An 18,895-nucleotide genomic window follows, 5' to 3' on the forward strand; every position below is an offset into this window, starting at 1 on the left:
AAAATGAGCAGCAGTTTATTTGGATCAGTTAAAAGTTCAATGTCTTTGCTAGGAATTAAAAGGTGGAAACCTCGGAGGCCGGGAAGTCTCTCCTCAGATCCAGAGTCTGATAAGTCTTGAGACTTGTTTAATCGAGGAGTCACACGTAAGAAGCAACATGAAGGAATAATGGAGAGACGTTGAATGAGTAATTTTACAAAGGTCAGTGTCATCGATCGCTGTGCCAGAAATAAAACCAATTAAACTCCCACGTGTCACTGGGCCACCAGACGTCTGCTCTCACCGCAGCATCCTCTCCAGAGTGGAACCATCACGCTGCTCCACAGGCGGATTCAACAAAGAGCTGATGGAGCGTCGGAGGCAGTCGTTCTCTCAAGTCGCAGAATGAATCTAATGACGCATTGTTTGCATCGTCTCATCAGAAGAGAGCAGAGCGGTGATTCACGTCAAAAATATGAATGTAGTTAATAATAGATCTTTAAACATAGGAACTGTACATGTGTGAAAACCACAGAGTAAATCAACGCACTTCTCCCAACAAAAAAAAAACACTTGGATGCTCCGCCCACACATACACTTAACCACTCCCAAGTCTCAGCTGTCAATCATGACGATTTTCATAAATTAGTGGGGGGGTGGGGGAATCGCGTTAAAAATTGTGTATTTATGTGTTTTATGAAAAATGAACAAATGAACATCATTGTGATGTGTACTTGGATTGTTTTGGTCCATGTCCCATCTGTTTACATGGAGGAGGCAGGGTTTGGGGGGGGTCCAAGATGATTTAGCTTCTTATATATATCGTCCATCTTTATAGACAGACAGAAAAATATAGATAGTGTCTCATCAGCATATCTCATTTATAAGTCAGCTCTTTTCTTTATCCGTAATAATGGCTCAGCTGTAAATGTCAAATAAATGAATACTCATGAAACACGTTGAATGGGTGAAGACATGTGATGCATCAGAGTGAACAGGAACGTTTCTTCCTCGTTGTGCTTGAAGGGAGAATTGATTGAAGTGTCTGATGGTCTGAGCCACATCGACCCAATCAGCAGCAGAGATGAGAGAGTCCATTAGAAACTCCTGGGGCTCGCTGCTGACAGCGCCATGCAGGAGAGCTGCTGTTGTTTCCCTGGATTAGAGGAGGCCTGACAGCCTGCCCCATCCCCGAACAAGTCGTAGTCACTTCATTCCTTTATTCATGATGATTATTAATTCATTATGAAAGCCTCGACTTCCAGACCTATCACACCAGCGTCTGATGCATCACTCTTCAGATGCAGTTGGTTGTAGTTTGGCAGGTTTAACGTCAAACGTACTCCCCCCCCACCTCTGAGACGTTATGCTCTCTTGAAAAGGGAAGTGTCTCTTTCATCTCTGTGTTGTGACTCCCTCCTGAGCACGGGGACGTCTGGACCGGGGCAGGAAGTGGGTCGGGCTCATTGGATTTCAGCAGCAGTCGAACCAGCACGAGGGAATGATCGGATCCCGACAATCCCAGAGATGGGGAATGGAGCCTCCAGACACACACACACACACACACACAGACACACACACACACACACCATTCTCAAGCTGCAAGACCAGGCCTGATGTAAATTCACTTTGGATTCAGAGAATGACATTAAACTGCAGTTCACATGATAATCACACAAGTCTGGGATGTTCTCTTCCACCTTCCAACTCCAGAGCTGCAGCGGTTCTTTGTATAATTCAAAATCTGAGATGACAGGTTTGACCCCGTCACATCTTCACTCCACCCGTTTACTCCCCTCTCACTTCCTCTCTGTCACATGTGCTGTTTAGAGATGAAGGTGTGAAACATGAGAAGATCTGTGGGGGGGGGGGGGGGGGGGGGGGAAATGCAACAACTTTGAGAAATCAAAATTCATAATTTTATTTATTGAGACACAGAAAATACATATTGCTTTACACCACCATGATGCTGGATACTAGGTTTTCTATAGAAATATCAAATTGGGTGATTGATGCCTTGCTCATTGCTCTGCTGGAGGGGACATGAGGGGCGAGCTGCAGCTCCTCAGTCACCACAGACCCTCTCTGCTGGATCAGGAACCCTCCTGGTGGATTATTGATTCAGTTTGGACCTGGTAGAAGTATTGAAGACATTTTCCAGCTGCTGTCTCACTGCATCGATTAAACTCACCTCCTGGTCCTTCAGGCCTCAACAACCTTTCTGTCTCTCTCTTTGTCTCCAGGTCGGGATCATCGATGATGACATATTCGAGGAGGACGAACACTTCTTCGTGCGGCTGCTGAATCTGCGTGTGGGCGACGCCGAGGGGATGTTCGAGAGCGACGAGGTGGGCGCCGCCCCCAAAGCTCGCCTGGTTGAGCCCCTGGTGGCCACCGTGACCATCCTGGACGACGACCACGCCGGCATCTTCACGTTCAGCGAGCGCATGGTGCGGGTGAGCGAGAGCGTGGGCACCATGGAGGTGACGGTGGCTCGCAACTCGGGCGCCCGGGGCACGGTCATCCTGCCGTACCGCTCCGAGTCCGGGAGCGCCAAGTCCGGAGAAGACTACGAGGACGTTAGAGGAGAGCTGGAGTTCAACAACGACCAAACCACGTGAGTCCAAAGTCCTGAAGCACAGTCTGAATGACTCTGTATGCACATCTTCTCCTGGTGCCTACAGAGCAGCTGGGGTTTGTAATGAGTAAGAATCTCAGGAACCAAATTGCAAACAGATCAAAAGAGACAGGAAGGTGCAGAGGGAGAGGAGAGAGGGAAAGAATACAAAACTCACAGGAGAAGGAACAGAACTGAAATCACCAGGAAGCCCAACTGATGCACAAACACTTCAGGAGAGGTGGTGGTCTAGTGGCAGAAACTTGGACTATGGGCGGAGAAGGTCTCTGGTTCGTCTCCACGGAGAGACAACAAAAAGACGAACCAGGATTGATCTGTCCAAAAATCCAAGAGTCTCCCTACCCTGTCTAGTGCCCCTGAGCAAGGCACCTTACTCCCCCAACATCTGCTCCTTGAGCGCCGTACATGGCTGCTCACTGCTCTGTTTGTCCTGCACCAGATGGGTCAAAAGCAGAGGTTAAATTTTGATACCTGCATGAGTGTACCTTTGCATGTCTGTGCATGTGTTTGGGACGAATAAATGGATCTTAATCTTTATCTTTAAGAACCACAATTAATGTGAAAGGGCCCAATTCTGTTTTTCCTTCGTCAACTAAGACATGTATCCCCTTTGAGCTCATTTCCTGGTGAAATTGAATCATCCCTCACACATTTATAGCAGATTAAAAAAGATTATCAAGCATCCTTGAGATGTCACATTCACAACTAAATCATCAGGTTCATCCTCAAACCCAAGTGAACCCTGGACAGATGGATGGACACAGTGTACAGATAATAATAATGTGTGGAAGCACAACACATCTCACAGTGATGGTTGTCTCACAGGTCTCTCATTGTGAGGCCTGGTTTTCTGTCTGAGCAGCAGCACCTGAACCAACTGGGTCAGTCTGCTGATGTGTGATATTGATTCCATCTGTCCTGAGCTGATGTGAACTGACGACTTCTTTGACGCAGAACTCAGAGAGACAGTGATGGAGGAGAGGATGGATCTCACAAGGTTTCTGAGTATTATATGTGTCAGTCTCCACCAGCTCAGTTCTACTCTCGGTGCTGACATTTCACTCGGAGATCCTCGGAGACACTAACCGGTCTTGTCATCGTCACTTCATCTTCAGCCGCTCCTCTAACACCGAGCCATCATTCCTCATACTTCGCAATGTACGACTTCCTGACGCCATTTTTCTTTCTTTTCTTTTAACACTTTGGTCCTTTTCTCTTCACTGTCAGACACTTTGTGAACAGAGACAGTCTCGGTTAGAGACCACCAGGTGGAGACATCTAGTAACTGCAGAGCCTGATGTCTCCTCAGGAGGTGGTGGAGACCAAAAACAGAGATAAAAGATAATGAATGGATTTTCAGGTGGACACAAACGAACTGTAACGTTGATCCTGAACTGCTGGATTGAAGATTGAAGTCATTATTTCATGTGCTACATTTTAAAAGAGGATCACATGTATGACAGCAGCAGTTTAACATGTCGGTCTCATGTCTGAATATCAGCACAAGTTTAAACACACACGAGGCAAATTAAACTCATGTCTTGTATTTGACCATAAAGGAATCAAACCCAGTCCCACAATGTGTGTTAGATGAATTAGAGTTACACACAATGTCCTGATTTCATATCTAAAACACCTCCACACACAAGATGAGCGGTGAGAGAGAAATCTGCTTTAATTACTCTGCTAATTTGGTCTTTCTCTTTGTGTGTGTCTGTGTGTGTGTGTGTGTGTGTGTGTGTGTGTACAGTCAGACGTTCCAGGTGAGGATAATCGATGACGAAGAATATGAAAAACATGAAAACTTCTTCATTGTGTTGGAGGAGCCGCGCTGGTTGAAGAGAGGAATTTCAGGTACGTGTAGACCGTGTGTATTATATTGTGTGACTGTGTTTGTGCATGCACGTTGTGTGTGTGTCTATGTTTGTGCGTCCTCAGTGTCCAGAGTGTCTCACAACCAATGACTCTGCGTCTGCTTGAGCAGCTCATCTCTTTGTGAAATTCACTTGTGCTTATTGACATTTGAGTGGAGACAGTGTGTTAAAGTTCAGTCACGTCGTAATGTCTATGGTCAAGATGGCCCTCACAAATATACAAGTACACACACACACACAGACACACACACATAGTGCTCTGATAAACACATTTTCTTGTTCATCGTCTGAAGGAGTAAATACTTTGTTGACAGTCGAAGCTGCAGATGGAATCATTACTTTTGATCACGACAGAGAAAACCAACAGAACTGGAGCGGCGGCGCAGTGAGGTCAGCTGCTCTGACATTCACAATCTGATTAGAGCAACAAAAGAATGTCATCAACACAAACAGCCACAAAACATCACACAGTCGATATGAGGCGAAGGAGAAACGTGTCTGTGAAAACAAGTATATGTTGAACACACAGTAAAGTGCTTCTGCTGCTGCTCAGTTCATTCAGTTCATACACAAATACACAAATATTCATCTTTAATCCCAGAGTTTTGTTTGATAATCATCCTGCTTCACATGTTTAGTGAGGTTTAATCATATTTTACAGCTTATTAGTTCATATTTGCTTTACATAAATGATCTAACTGCTAAGAAGCCAATTAAAACTCATACTTGTTTTTTTTGTATTTATAACCAATTTTCTTCTGTGTGAAGCTTTTTCTTTCCTTTTCTGCTGGTTTCTGTTGTTTGTTTTTCTTTGCTTCACTGACCCACTTTACCCAGAGAGATCAATACAGTTTCATCTTATTTCATACCAACACACACACACTAACACACACACACACACACACACACACACACAATTGTTCAGGGACCCGTCCATTCATCTACAACCTGTCACCACAGTGTGATGGGAGATGTGAAGCGGTGAAGAGAGAAAGAGTGGATTGTTTTTTTCCGCCTGAGGAGAAGCCGCTCACACTAGAGCCTGTACGGGGGAGGAATTAGACAGATGCTGAATGGTCACATGGACACACACACACCTTGAACAGCCGGTCCCAGGGGGCGCCATTTACTGCGTGTCATTCACCCATTCTCTCTCTCCGTCACTTCCTGTTTATCCTTCACTGCAGCATCGAATAGAGTCTCCGTAAAGCACACACCTCCACCGAGGCTGAGTTACCACCGCATCATCACATTACTCTCAGAGACACACAGATAAATCACAGACAGCTACTTGTTGGTTTTGTTGCAGGTTCTTAGCTCTATTTGTCAATATGGAATAACTGGCTGAGTTTAATTGTGTTGATTGTGTCTTTTCTCACTTCTTGTCCTCCCTCTGTTTTCTCTTCAGCTCTTCTGCTCAACCAAGGTAAGAACATCTGATTGATCCTTCTGCTCAACATCAGCGTCACAGAGTCACAAACTTTAATCACTTTACTATTTGTATTATCAGTTCATTTATCATTTAAAGGTTTGCTCTGCAGAAGTTGACACATTCACTTCCTCCCACTGTCCAGAAAATGAGCCAAAATATCTCTGATACACTTCCATCTTGGGAACTTGGAGCCAGAGTCTGTGAAGTACAAGATACATGTATTGTCCCACACACACATGCACACACACACGACATGCAAGGGGGGAAATTTGTTTTCTGCTATGACCCATCTGGTGAACACAGGAGGACACACAGAGCAGTGGTCAACCATGCACAGCGCCCCGGGGAGCAGGTGTTAGGGGAGTAAGGTGCCTTGCTCAGGGGCACTTAGACAGTGTGGAACAGATCCAGGTGTTGTCCGTCCAGGTATGTTGTTTTTACTATTTCACTAAGTGGATTCGAACCAGAGACCACCGTCGGATTTTCTGCCCACAGTCCAACTTTCTGCAACTAGTCTGTGTGTGTGTGTGTGGGGGGGGACAAATGGATAATAATTTTTAATCAACCATTTGTCATTCACCATTTGCTCCTAATCACAGTGTTAATGTGGCAAATCAAGAATCAGATTTCATCAACTTGACGACATGTTCGCTGCAAAAAGTCACAACTCATGAAAACACAGAGACGCTGCAGAGGAGGACGTTATTGAAGTGTGCTGCTCGTCAGTGGTGATGAACTCACAAAGCAGTGAGGTTTTCTCTATTTACACGTGTTGTGACTTTTTCCAGCACGTGTGTTGTCAAATTGTTGTTTTCTAATCTGCACGAGTCCTTTCTGTTTGCGTGTGTTCTCTTAATCTGCAGTGTGATGAGCTCACTCGGCCACAGCACATTGTGCCCATGGATTTCACATCAGACTTGTGGGAACACACTGATTCAAATGAAGAGTGACAGGGTGGCTCTGCAGGAAGTGACCCGCTCCTCTCAGGGTCACATCACAATCTCAAACATGAATGAGAATGACAGGAAGTGGACTCACGGGACAGAGAGGAAGTTCAAGCAGCAGAAAAAGACGAGTGTTCCGTCTCATCCAGGTCGAGCATGAACCGACGCTCAGTCCCGACACAGACACACAACTTTAAATCTAAATTCAGTTGAAGCAACATTTGATACAAAGAAGTGTATTTTTCCGATTTTGCAGTAAACGTGAACAGATGCTTCCGTCTCTTTGTCCTGCAGCCGCTCGGCTCTCCTGCTCAGCCAGGACATTGTTCATCGGTCCCACTTTGTTCAAGCCTGGCTCACACTTCTGGCCTCTGTTCCAAACGGCTCTTTGTTAATATCTGGATCAGAGCAGAACTGGCCTCTGTGCGTCTCCCAGCACTCAACAATAAGTTCCATAATGTCTACACACTGGGTCTGCTCAATGTGAGCCAATGCACTTGATCAAACTTAAACATTGATTCCGAGGTGAGAGCTTTAGATGCTGTTCAGACCTGGAGTCAGCATCCGTCCATCCGTCCATCATCTACCCCACTTCTCCTCTTGAGCTGGAGCCAATCCCAGCTGACACTGGGCGAGAGGCGGGTTTCACATCTGCATCAGGATGAGGCCACAGGCGTCCCGACCTCCTCTCAATGGTCTCACTGGTCAGAGCTCAAATGATCTTGAGAACACTCAACACACAATATGATACGCAAATAAAAGATAGAGAAATTAAAAGATGTCCCATTCATGTCAGAATGCAGAAGAGAAGCTGTTCCCTGGCCACCCACTGGTCCCTGCTCAGATTAGATCTGGACAGGAAGTCCTCTGAGCCTGTGACAAATCAAATCACACAAATGGAAAATGAAACACTTCTCTACGAAGCTGCAGCCGAGCGCAGGATCCTGGGGAAACAGGTTTTAGAGATAATCCAGCAAAGAAGCAGATTTGTTTATTTCCACAGGTCAGCGACTTCCTATCAAAAGATCAAAAACACTTGGAGCCACCCGAGTGAAAACAGCCACACGGCTTTAATCTGCACTGAGTGACATTAGAGGGGGGGGGCTGCAGCCCTCGTGACACACAGTGACACCCGCTGTCCTCGAGGCGGTTTCATCGTTCACCTCACTCGCCTGTCAGGGCCGAGCAGAGGCCGCTCTCTGGAGACGGCTGCAAGAAGTCGCTGCTCGGAGGAACGACCTCAAGCTGGAGTCAAACCATATTTGAGAGTGTGCAGTCGTGTGTGTGCACATATGCCTGGATGTGTGTGTTTGTTTGTGACAGTTATAATGTCAATGAGCCCTGCAGGGATGGTCTCTGCAATGTGCTGCTCGTCTTTTCATAATTAGACATGAGCTGCATCTGAAGAGGAGGAGGAAGGCTGTGACCACACACACACACACACACACACACACACACACACACACGCACACACACACACACACACACACAGCTTTATTTCCCTCTTCTCTTTCTCTCGAGCATTAGCGACAATTGTTAAAATGCCACTTACATCAGACTTGAACACAAGCCTTGTTAAAACCCTCAAAGTGTTAGCAAAGCTCCTCGTACCCCCCCACAGTGTGACATCCTCTCTGTGATGAACAGACGGGACTTCTGGCTGTAGCCTAATCTCTGATTGGCTCAATTCCTCAGTCATTTCTGTAAGATCAACTCCGGTTGGTGTAGCTGCTCCTACTGCTGTTCTGTTGGCAGCGGATCAATAACAAGAACTGGGCCACATGTCAGCATTCATCTCGTCCAACTGTACGATACCGCTCTCTCTCTCTCTATCTCTCTCTCTCTCTCTCTCTCTCTCTCTCTCTCTCTCTCTCTCTCTCACTCTCCCCCTCTCTCTCTCTCACTCTCTCTATGTCTCTCTCTCTCTCCCTCTCCCCCTCTCTCTCTCTCTCTCACTCTATGTAAGAAGAGGAAGAAAGGCTCCTGAGTGGATCAAAATTATCGAGAGGCTCCTGGTGAATCTTTGTAAAGAGTCGGTCAGAGTCACATCTGTCTGCACATCGTCCAGGAGCAGGAGCTGAGGGGTCCTGCTCCTGGTTTTCATTTGATTGCACCAGTCACTGTGGGAGAATCATTCATCATCCAAGTCCTTGGTTAAACTAAAACAATCAAGATTGTCTGCTTTGCATTTTGTAATCAGCAGGATGAATTACCCTGCACTCCAGAGCAGACGGAACGTGACCGTGCATCTATAGAATTTATGCTGAGTCCTGCTGAGTACAGTGAAATACTCTACGGATGTTTTAATGGGCCACTGACGGTGCACACAGCTATACAACCAAGCAACAGCGCATAACACGAAGATAAAGATCTTTGATGTGTTGTGTAAAAGATTTTCATATTATTATCAAACTGTGGTGTCTCGCCCCCTGGTGGCTGGCTGCATTATAGGTAATTAACCCTGCCTCCTCCATGTTAGCAGATGGGACATGGACCAAGCTAAAGAACGTATGTCCATGTTCCTGTGTCTGATCAGTTTGGTTCACAGTTATTCGATGATTACTATCATCACTGATGAGCTTTTAGCTGGAGCTTGATGCTGCAGCTCTATTACAGACTCCGGCTCCGAATGATGAAGAACACATGAACCATACTCACTCCTTCACATCACATCACCTCTTCCTCTTTCCTTCCCTCCCTTCTTTCCTCCAACAGAAGGGGTGGAGGGGCAGATGAGCTCTGAGGAGGAGGAGGCTCGCAGGATAGCTGAGATGGGGAAGCCCATCCTGGGAGAGCACAGTCGCCTGGAGGTCGTCATCGAGGAGTCGTACGAGTTCAAGGTGCGACCTTCAGTCATTCATTCTCCTTCCTGGTCTCCCCTGGGAGCAGCGACCCCTCTGCTGCTGTGAAAGTTGGAACAGTCCACCTCTTTCTGTTGTGTTCTCCCTCTGCTGAGACTGAAGACCCCCCTGTCCTCTCAGGCTTTGAACAGCCCGTGCTTACTGGTTTTTAGCTGGTTTAGTCTATTTGTTTGCCAACGGGTTGTGGACTCTATTCACTATTCTGTGATGTTGTTTTTTTATCCCCTCTTATTCTACACAGAACTTTGGTCAACACTAGTGGTTTTTAAATGTGCTTTACTTTATGAAGTGATATACTTAATTTAATGAAAGAAAAACCGGAGAGAATTGAAAGTTCTTCATAGAGAGTTATAAATAACTAAAACTCTTACAAGCAACAGCATCACAGGAAGTAGCTGACGATACACATTTATGAAATATTTATAGCCGAACAAACATTTTGTGTGTATACTGTATTTATGTTTTAGACAATGTAATATTAGATTATTTCTCTCCTGGAGTCATATCTGTGTTTAGGTTGAATTTAGGTCTCTTTCTCACACTGCTGAAGCCTTTCAGCAAGAAAACCTAATGTGGCTCTGAATTATTGAACTGTACGAGATGCGCTCGACGAGCAGCTCGCTCCAGACGAGCAGGATTCTGAGTCTCTCACGTGCTCAGAGCGCTGCTGCATCGGCCTGTGAGGAAAAGGGCCGCGAGCAGAACCCTCAAAGCAGTAGAACTCGATCCGCTCACTGACACAACAATAAGTCTCAATTCACAGCAGCTACAGAGAGAAAGATGCTTTATAATCAATTATAAATTTTGTATTACTCTTAAGAAAATGAAAACAATTGAGATTTAATTGAACAAGTGTTACAGCTATCTTAATTTAACCAGAAGTGCTGAGCAAAGTGTTTCACACCTCAGGGTCTGTGTGTAAATGTTAATTATCAATAAATACCCTGAGCAGTTCTGCTGATAGTGAAGCTGCAGGTGTTTCATTATGAAGTATATTGAATCTGCAGCTGAGAACATCAATGTCTTATTTATCTCTGGTGTTTGCAGCTTTTGGTTCTGATCCCTCCTGACGCTAAATATTTAGAAACTAAAAGTTTATCTTGACAGAGGAAACAAATTAAACATCCACTTCACTTTCAGCCAATAAGGAAGCAGCAGGAGAGTCAGAGAGTAAATCACTGAGCGGCCGAGAGAATCGACAACGAGCCTGAAACAGACTCATCGTTCTTCTCATCGCTGCAAACACGTCCACCAGAACTCCAAACCCTCGTCCTCCCAGTGATTATTTAGAGAACTCGACCCTGTGTGGAGATAGAATTGGTCTCGTCTCTTATGACGTGTGGTTAGTGAGAATCAATTTGGGTGAAAAATGCAATTCAGTATGATTGGCATTTAGATTTATGTCAGCTGAGATCAATGTGTGGAGCTGTGTTTGCTGCGGGCTCCAGGAAACGAAAAGAATGATGTGAAGCTACTTCCTGTTTCACCATGTTTAAGAAAGTGTTTTAAAAATCAACTGCTTCTCTCTCCCTCTGTGTCCAGTCCTTCCTCCAGGTTCCATGTTAATCTGTTTTGTTTCTGATCTCCAGAGCACCGTGGACAAGCTCATCAAGAAGACCAACCTGGCGCTGGTGATCGGCACTCACTCGTGGAGGGAACAGTTTGTGGAGGCGGTGACTGTCAGTGCAGGTCAGTGTGTTGTTATTGACGTCATCGGCTCTGCTGATTCCTGCAGAGGTTGTTCTCATCAGTTTCAGCCCCCCCCCCCCCCCCCCCCCCCCCTTTGATGAGACGAGTATTGAACCAAGTGTTTCTGATCGTTTGGAAGTCGAGACAGAAAATCTGCGTCTTCCAATTAAAAGACTAAACATTTGTTTTAAATGAATGAAATAAAACCTGGGGCTAATTCAGTGGAAGGTCAGATTGTGCTGCTGCTTCTCAGACGTGCAGGAGGAGGAGGATATCACTCCCTCCAGGAAACACACCACACCATGGTTCTTCTGTTGCTTAGCTTCACATCCTAAGAGGAAAATATTTCATTGATTAACAGCACAACACAAACATAGTTCCTACAGAGTGTTGATGTAAAAGAAGACGACATAAATCAATATATATTTAAATTAAACATATCAAATAATAACAGAAATTACATTTATGGTAGTTAAAGAGGACGAGAGGTCACAGCTGCCGGTAGTTAAAAGGCCAGATGAGCAGTTGGGAATTCAGTGCCTTGCTCAGTGGGTCTGTGGCAGCCCTGTCACAGTCTCCTGTTTGTGTAGGTTGGTTTCAACTCAAGTCCCTATTGCTTAAACAAAGGGATTTAATATCTGCAGAACATGAGGAGAGATGCATGTGGAGTTCCTGGATCCTGAGATTTGTAAATCACTGGCGCCACCTAGTGGAAGTAACAGTTCACTGCAGACAGGGATTATTCCCACTGGTGTCATTGGAACAGGAATTTAAAGTTGGAATCTTTGATCTGAATATTCTATGACCTCAGACGCTGTTTGTACTCAACTATGCATATTAAATATACATAACTATTCACAAACATACATTTACTTGTATATACTTACAAACTTACTTTTTTGAAAGCTCTTTCTATCTTTCTTTATATTGAACCACTGCACTGCTGAGTGGTTTCTTCTTGTCCAACACCTTGAACTGTGTTAACTTGCACATGACAAATAAAACTTGAAACATCTTGAGCTTCTGTTTCTTCCTCCTCAGGTGATGGTGATGAAGACGAGGAAGGTCGTCAGGAGACCCTCCCCTCGTGTTACGACTACGTGATGCATTTCCTCACCGTCTTCTGGAAGGTGCTGTTCGCCTGCGTCCCGCCCACAGAGTACTGGAACGGCTGGGCCTGTTTCCTGGTCTCCATCAGCTCCATCGGCCTCCTCACCGCCGTCATCGGAGACCTGGCGTCGCACTTCGGCTGCACCGTGGGACTGAAGGACACGGTGACCGCCGTGGTGTTTGTGGCGTTGGGGACTTCTATTCCAGGTGAGTGCACGTCCTCACAGGAAGTGCAGAAGGTAGCTGCACAGAGCAAGTGATTTAAACCAAGTAACTTTAATTGACCACATCAATTTAAATCAGGTTGATGTGTCTAAATATTATATTTTATATCAAACGTGTTTTGGATCCAAATCTAAAGAAATAAGAAGCGTTTTTCTTATTTACAACCCAATTATGAGTCAAACAGTTTCAGGAGGGACATAAATTAGGAATTCAGAATCAGCAAATGTCATCAGCAAATTAGTTTATCTATTGAACGTCTCATTATCATACAGCCGTCTGTGTGTTGCAGTGTTTAGAATTCACATCTGTGTTTTGGACGATATTCCCTCTTCACAGTTAAGCACGTGTGTGAAGGTCCATGACTTCCTCTCTTTCCACCTCTTTTCCCATCCCAGACACCTTTGCTAGCAAAGTGGCCGCCATGCAGGACCAGCACGCCGACGCATCCGTTGGAAATGTCACCGGTAGCAACGCCGTCAACGTCTTCCTGGGCATCGGCGTGGCCTGGTCAGTGGCCGCCATCTACTGGAAAATCAATGGGAAGGAGTTCAGGGTGGACCCGGGGTCGCTGGCCTTCTCCGTCACCATCTTCACCATCTTCGCTTTCATCAGCATGGGCGTGCTCCTGTTCAGACGCCGGCCCTCCATCGGGGGGGAGCTGGGCGGCCCGAGGCTGGCCCGCATCCTGACCACGCTGCTGTTCCTCGGCCTGTGGTTCCTCTACATCCTCTTCTCCAGCCTGGAGGCCTACTGCCACTTCGGCAGCTTTTAAATAGGAGATGAGAAAAGTTGTGGAAGAATATTGCACAACAACACACACACACACACATTAACACACAGATCAAACACGTGTAAGATTTATCAGTTTAACAGGGCTCGCTGCAGCCTGGAGCTGGACACACAAATACTTCATGTGCACACACACACTTTATACCTACACATGTAAGCAGATCACACAGACACGCACAGTGACAGGCATGATGAAGGGCGAGAGGAAGTGTTTGTTAAGCTGCTGCAGCAGAGTGCGAAGGTTTCAAGGTGAAGACAAGGTCGGCCCTGGAGAGCTGATCCTTCCTGTGGTTCATCTTAACGTCAGATGGGTTCGGTACAGATCCGCCCTGTGATGGAGGAGAGCAGGACTGGTTGTGAGCAGACAGAGGTTCTCTGTCCTCCTCTCGTCTGTTCACCTCCTTTGCTCGTCCAGCTCCACGTCTCTTCCCAGAGGAGGTGGAGCGCTGTGTGACAGGAGGAGTGCATTGTTTACAATATCATTACCATTACGCTTGTTTACTACAGGAGAGCTGATGCTTGTCTAATAGTTTAGATGAAGGCGTTTCTCCACACGCACTGTAAATAGTCAGAACTAGTGTACATATAGAGTGTGATGTTTTCAGGAGACAGGTCGTGATTCAGAGAGGGTCAGAGAAGAAGACGCTGCTTTTCTGTTTGAAAAGTCAGAATACAGATAAAAGAAGGTGAGGTTTCATCGGTGAAGTCTTTAAAGAGCCATGCCTGAGTCAGACGTCGGGCACTTCTCTCTCTGACGGAGGTTTGTGTATCAGACTGAAGGATTATTTAATTTGCATGTGTAGGCAGATATGACGCATCATCACATATTGAGTCACATATAAACTATTTAAAAGGGAATGAACAGAGTCCACCTGTAAATTACATCCATTCATTTGTGTGTTTGTTCGCTCAGTGAACAGAAACTCTCAACTCGTCGGTGTTAAGTCCTTCTTGTGTGTGTGTCTGTGTGTGTCTGTGTGTGTGTGCGTCAGCTGACAGGAAGGAGGCGTCTGAGTCTCCTCAGGAAGAACGAGCATCATCCCTGAGCATCACTCGGTCGTCTCTGTGTCGTGTGGTTGTGACTAATCCATGAATGTGGCATGAACCCTCACAGACTAATCCTCTATCGACAGCTGCATGTCAGACACAAACGTGCATGGACGGTCGGACAAGATTTAACAGTGTTAGTTTACGTTGAAGAAAAGTCACTAGAACCCTTTAAGACCCTGAATAACTCATTAGATCCCAATCATCCAGGATCCTGATCCACACTTCGGTGAGGACCCATGATCCTGATCCTGTGGATCAGGATCATGGGTCTGAATTTCCCTCGGGATTATTAAAGTATCCATCTATCTATCTATCGATCACACTTCAATGAGGACTCAGGATCCTGATCCACACTTCGGTGAGGACTCAGGATCCTGATCCACACTCCGGTGAGGATCAGGATCCTGATCCACACTCCGGTGAGGATCAGGATCCTGATCCACACTTCGGTGAGGACTCAGGATCCTGATCCACACTCCAGTGAGGACTCAGGATCCTGATCCACACTTCAGTGAGGATCAGGATGTCGAGTTACACTTGCCTCAGTGCAGCATCCATTCAACGCCTTAAGGAAAAGTCTCCAGTGAGAATCTGGTATTGAAGCTTTCAGCTACACAAACTGTCCAGGCTGCACTTTGTTCAGTGTAACGTCAACAAACTGTGTCACATGACTGAAGACAGTTTCCCCTTCCACTCTGGATGTTTCTTGTTATGATGTGTTCCTCCCCCCCGACCTGGACTGTACAGTCGGTTGTTAAGAAGATGAACTGGACCCTGTTGCTCTGTTTAGAATCTGCAGGTCTGAACAGTGCAGGTTCAAAGCTGATCCACAATATTACCTTTTAGTTTTGAAACCCATCCCTGTTGCCACGGCTCCACCTGCCGCCCACACTGCTCCAGCACCAGAACCTGAGAAGGTTGGAACCGATGATGAGTCACGTGCACCTGCTTCCTGATTGGTTCTTAACAGTCACGAATCCCTGCTCTTACTTTTCACCATCGCTGTTCCTCAATCGTAGTATTTCCTGTGACCACCTGCAGAGGAGACAATCTGCTTCCTGTTTACACCACATGACCAGTGTACGGTCATGTGATCTGTCAGGTGTGTTACTCATGCCGAGCTAATCGAGTGTGGACGGAGAGAAAACATTTTAGTTGAAAAACTAAAACGTCTTATTGTGGAAGAAGCCTGAACACAGACAGTTTCTTGTGTTCAGTGGAAACACGTCAGAACACCGAGCTTCCTTTAATGACACAAACAGTCAAATGTTAACCAGCTTCTGAAACTAGTCTGCTGTGACATCTACCCTCTGACATTTCAGGTTCATTAGTTTCAATGCTGCAAAGTCCGAGCATGAACAAAACCCGCGATCGGAAACTTTAACACTAACTTTTGATTATCATCCCAGACAAGAAGCATCGAGAGGCCAGGATCCTGCATTGCACACGATTTGATGACATCATTAAGTTACCGTATTTTCACTGCCTGACATCGAACACGTTTCATGTTTGTGCTGCACGTGCATTTCAGACATCTCACCCACAAAGTGCCATACAAGTGGAAACTGTTACTGTTATTACACATAAATCCAACAGAAGGATTAGATTCATTTACCCTGACTACACTTTGTAGAACTTTCTAAAACCAGTTTTGTATCTTTTCCGTACCGATGTAGAAGTTAGTCTGTTTTGTACTCAACGACGTTTAGAGTAGAACCAACGTGTCCCGTTGGCTGTGTTGATGACATCGTTAGTGGATCGGATTTTTGATATGTTTTCCACAGAGGAAACTCCCCTTTGAAACTGCTCAAACATGTCGTGTGTCATCAAACTTTATCTCATCTCATTTACTCGTCTGCCGACTTGTTTCTGTCTCTGTTACTAATGTATATTTCGACAATTTAGATATTTATTTATTTACATGAAGATTATTTATCTATGGTCCTTGACGCCAACAGCTTGGAGGTTAGTTCAAGGAGTGTGGGTTCAACGTGCAATACAGGCAAAAGAAACCTTTTTTCGTTTGTGGCTTTGATCAGAGGTCAGTTCCCATGTATGTTTTTTCTGTGTTTTGTTGTTTCCCGCCGCCAACGTACATTTGGTCACGCAGTCCTCCTGCAGGAGGAGCTGTAAGTGTAAGTAGCATGTTTACATGTAGAAACAGTGTGGAACATTGCCAGTATGATTGACAGTCTCGTGTTGACTTGAGCCGAACAGGGACATTTACAGGAGGTTGTGAGGCAGGTCAGACGTGTGAGGTACACAACACACACTGACACACACACACACAGGTGAACAGGTGTGGACTCCTTTGTGATCTGTGCCTGAGACGGGATCCGCTTCATCCTGGCAGATGTGACCCAGACACAGAACTGTCGACAACATCCAGACAGTGTTCCTTGTTTCCATGAACTTCTGTACTAACGTGTCCGGCTTCGGCCTTGTTGTTCTGTAGCTAGACCCCCCCCCCTGCTGCCCCCTCCCTCTGTGTATGCATGATGTATGTGTGTGTGTAAGCAGCATGGTCTACTGTGATGGACACCTACAGGAATATTTTATGAGGTTGATTTCCTTCCCACAGTCCCAAACACAGGGGGAGCTTTGTGAAATAAAATGAGCAGGTGTGCTCACGCAGACACAACCACAAAAAAACACACACACACACACACAAAACCATACACACACACACAAACACACACACAGACAGCATTTATAGATTCAGTGTCAAGTTTGTTTGTTTCCCTCCGAAGCTGTGAAAAGAGTCTGCTCTGTTGTGTCAAGGCTACGTCTGCAACGCACAACATCCCAGATCATTTGTTTTTTGTTTGTAAATTGTACGATGTTTCTGTGTCCGTGTTGGTGCCCCCCCCCCCCCCCTCCCTCCTTCCAGGTCTTGCTCTTCAATGTGTCTCTGTGAAGTTTTTTCCTGTAATGATGAAAATGTATCTCTGCCTGAACCTTTGTAGGGAAATAACGACTGAGTTACTACAATACCATGTGATTAGACATATACATTTATTCAATGTTGTAATAAGCTATTAACTGAAGATGATATAAAAAGTTTTTTTAATGAAATGATGAAAAAAAACTTGTTTTTGAGAACATGGCATGATGCGTAACGTGTTACTGGAAGAAAATGAAGACATTATTTGAATATAGTTTATTTATTTTCAAGGAGTGACGTGTCCGAGTCTTTATTTCTGCACTGAACGAGCAGCAGTCAAATCTAAAACACACACTGGAATCTGACACTTTTCAGACACAACAACAATTTAAAACTTCAGAAATGAAATAAATAAATAAACATTGAACTTGGAAAGGGAAACACATTATCAGGAAATTCCCTTTTAACTGGGTTGTTTGGTTTTCATTGATAAATGTTAAAAAACACACTGAACTAGAATATCACTCAGTAGAGCTCTGACCAGGGCCCAACTCAAGTCTCACATTCAATCAAATCACACACACTCATCGACATCAGTGGGAAAATAATTACATTTTGAAATGTCCCATAACTCACAAAGTTAAAGAAGGTGAAGCAAACTCTGAGATCTGCCCCCTGATCCAGATCCACACCAAACTAACTAGTAATGTTTTATATGTTAATAAAACATAGTCTATGGTTATTTATCAAGGAGAAATATTAATTATTATATTTCAGATTCTCAAATGTGAGACAGTGTCTCACTAAATTTGATTTGCCTCCTTGAGCTGTCTGAAGGCACCACTTTGAATTCTGGAAACTTCTTACATTTTATTAATTCATTGAAAATGATCAATAGTAAAAGTGCGCTAGAACCAGTCTGCTGTTAATGTCACTATGGCCACAACAACCCTGCTATGAATAAAGATAAGGTTAGAAATAAATTAGCTATCTATTGATATAAGTTAAATTAGGTTAAGATCTTATCAGCTACCAGGAGAAATGCACGAGCTTCCCTGTATAAACAGATTGTGAACTCTAACCCTATTGCATCAAGAGTTATTATACAAAATTGGATTCTTAAATTTTGTTTATGGATTTTTAAAGCAGCAGTTGAACTTTAGTTACTGTGCTGAACAAACTTAAAAACATTTACAATATAATTGACTCAAACTCTGCTGCAATTTACTTCTGTAAATTATAAGAAATTTAACACTAGACATTTCTGCTAATTTTTTCTTTGTTGTTTTCCTTTATTGGTTAATTATATCAAACATGGTTATTGAATAAATGAAAATAATTAAAATATAGAACTAAAAACCTCTAAAAAAGTATTCATCGCTTACTATGGGTTTCCATCGTCACCGGAAGTGTGTCTGTG

General features: G+C 44.7%; 1 protein-coding gene across 2 annotated transcripts in view; it reads left to right on the top strand.

Moving 5' to 3' along the window:
• The window catches only part of slc8a2b (solute carrier family 8 member 2b), a 99,046-nt gene extending 85,293 nt beyond the window's left edge, over positions 1–13,753 (top strand). For both annotated transcript variants that reach the window (XM_062386559.1, XM_062386558.1), the window contains 7 exons: positions 2,223–2,596; positions 4,368–4,471; positions 5,900–5,917; positions 9,583–9,707; positions 11,318–11,417; positions 12,459–12,734; positions 13,148–13,753. In XM_062386559.1, coding sequence (XP_062242543.1) covers positions 2,223–2,596; positions 4,368–4,471; positions 5,900–5,917; positions 9,583–9,707; positions 11,318–11,417; positions 12,459–12,734; positions 13,148–13,524 — 1,374 coding nt within the window. In that variant the 3' untranslated portion in view covers positions 13,525–13,753. The remainder of the gene's footprint in view (positions 1–2,222; positions 2,597–4,367; positions 4,472–5,899; positions 5,918–9,582; positions 9,708–11,317; positions 11,418–12,458; positions 12,735–13,147) is intronic.
• The last annotated feature ends 5,142 nt before the right edge of the window (positions 13,754–18,895 follow it).

The sequence above is a fragment of the Platichthys flesus genome, chromosome 4 (assembly GCF_949316205.1).
Source record: "Platichthys flesus chromosome 4, fPlaFle2.1, whole genome shotgun sequence".
Taxonomy (NCBI): domain Eukaryota; kingdom Metazoa; phylum Chordata; class Actinopteri; order Pleuronectiformes; family Pleuronectidae; genus Platichthys; species Platichthys flesus.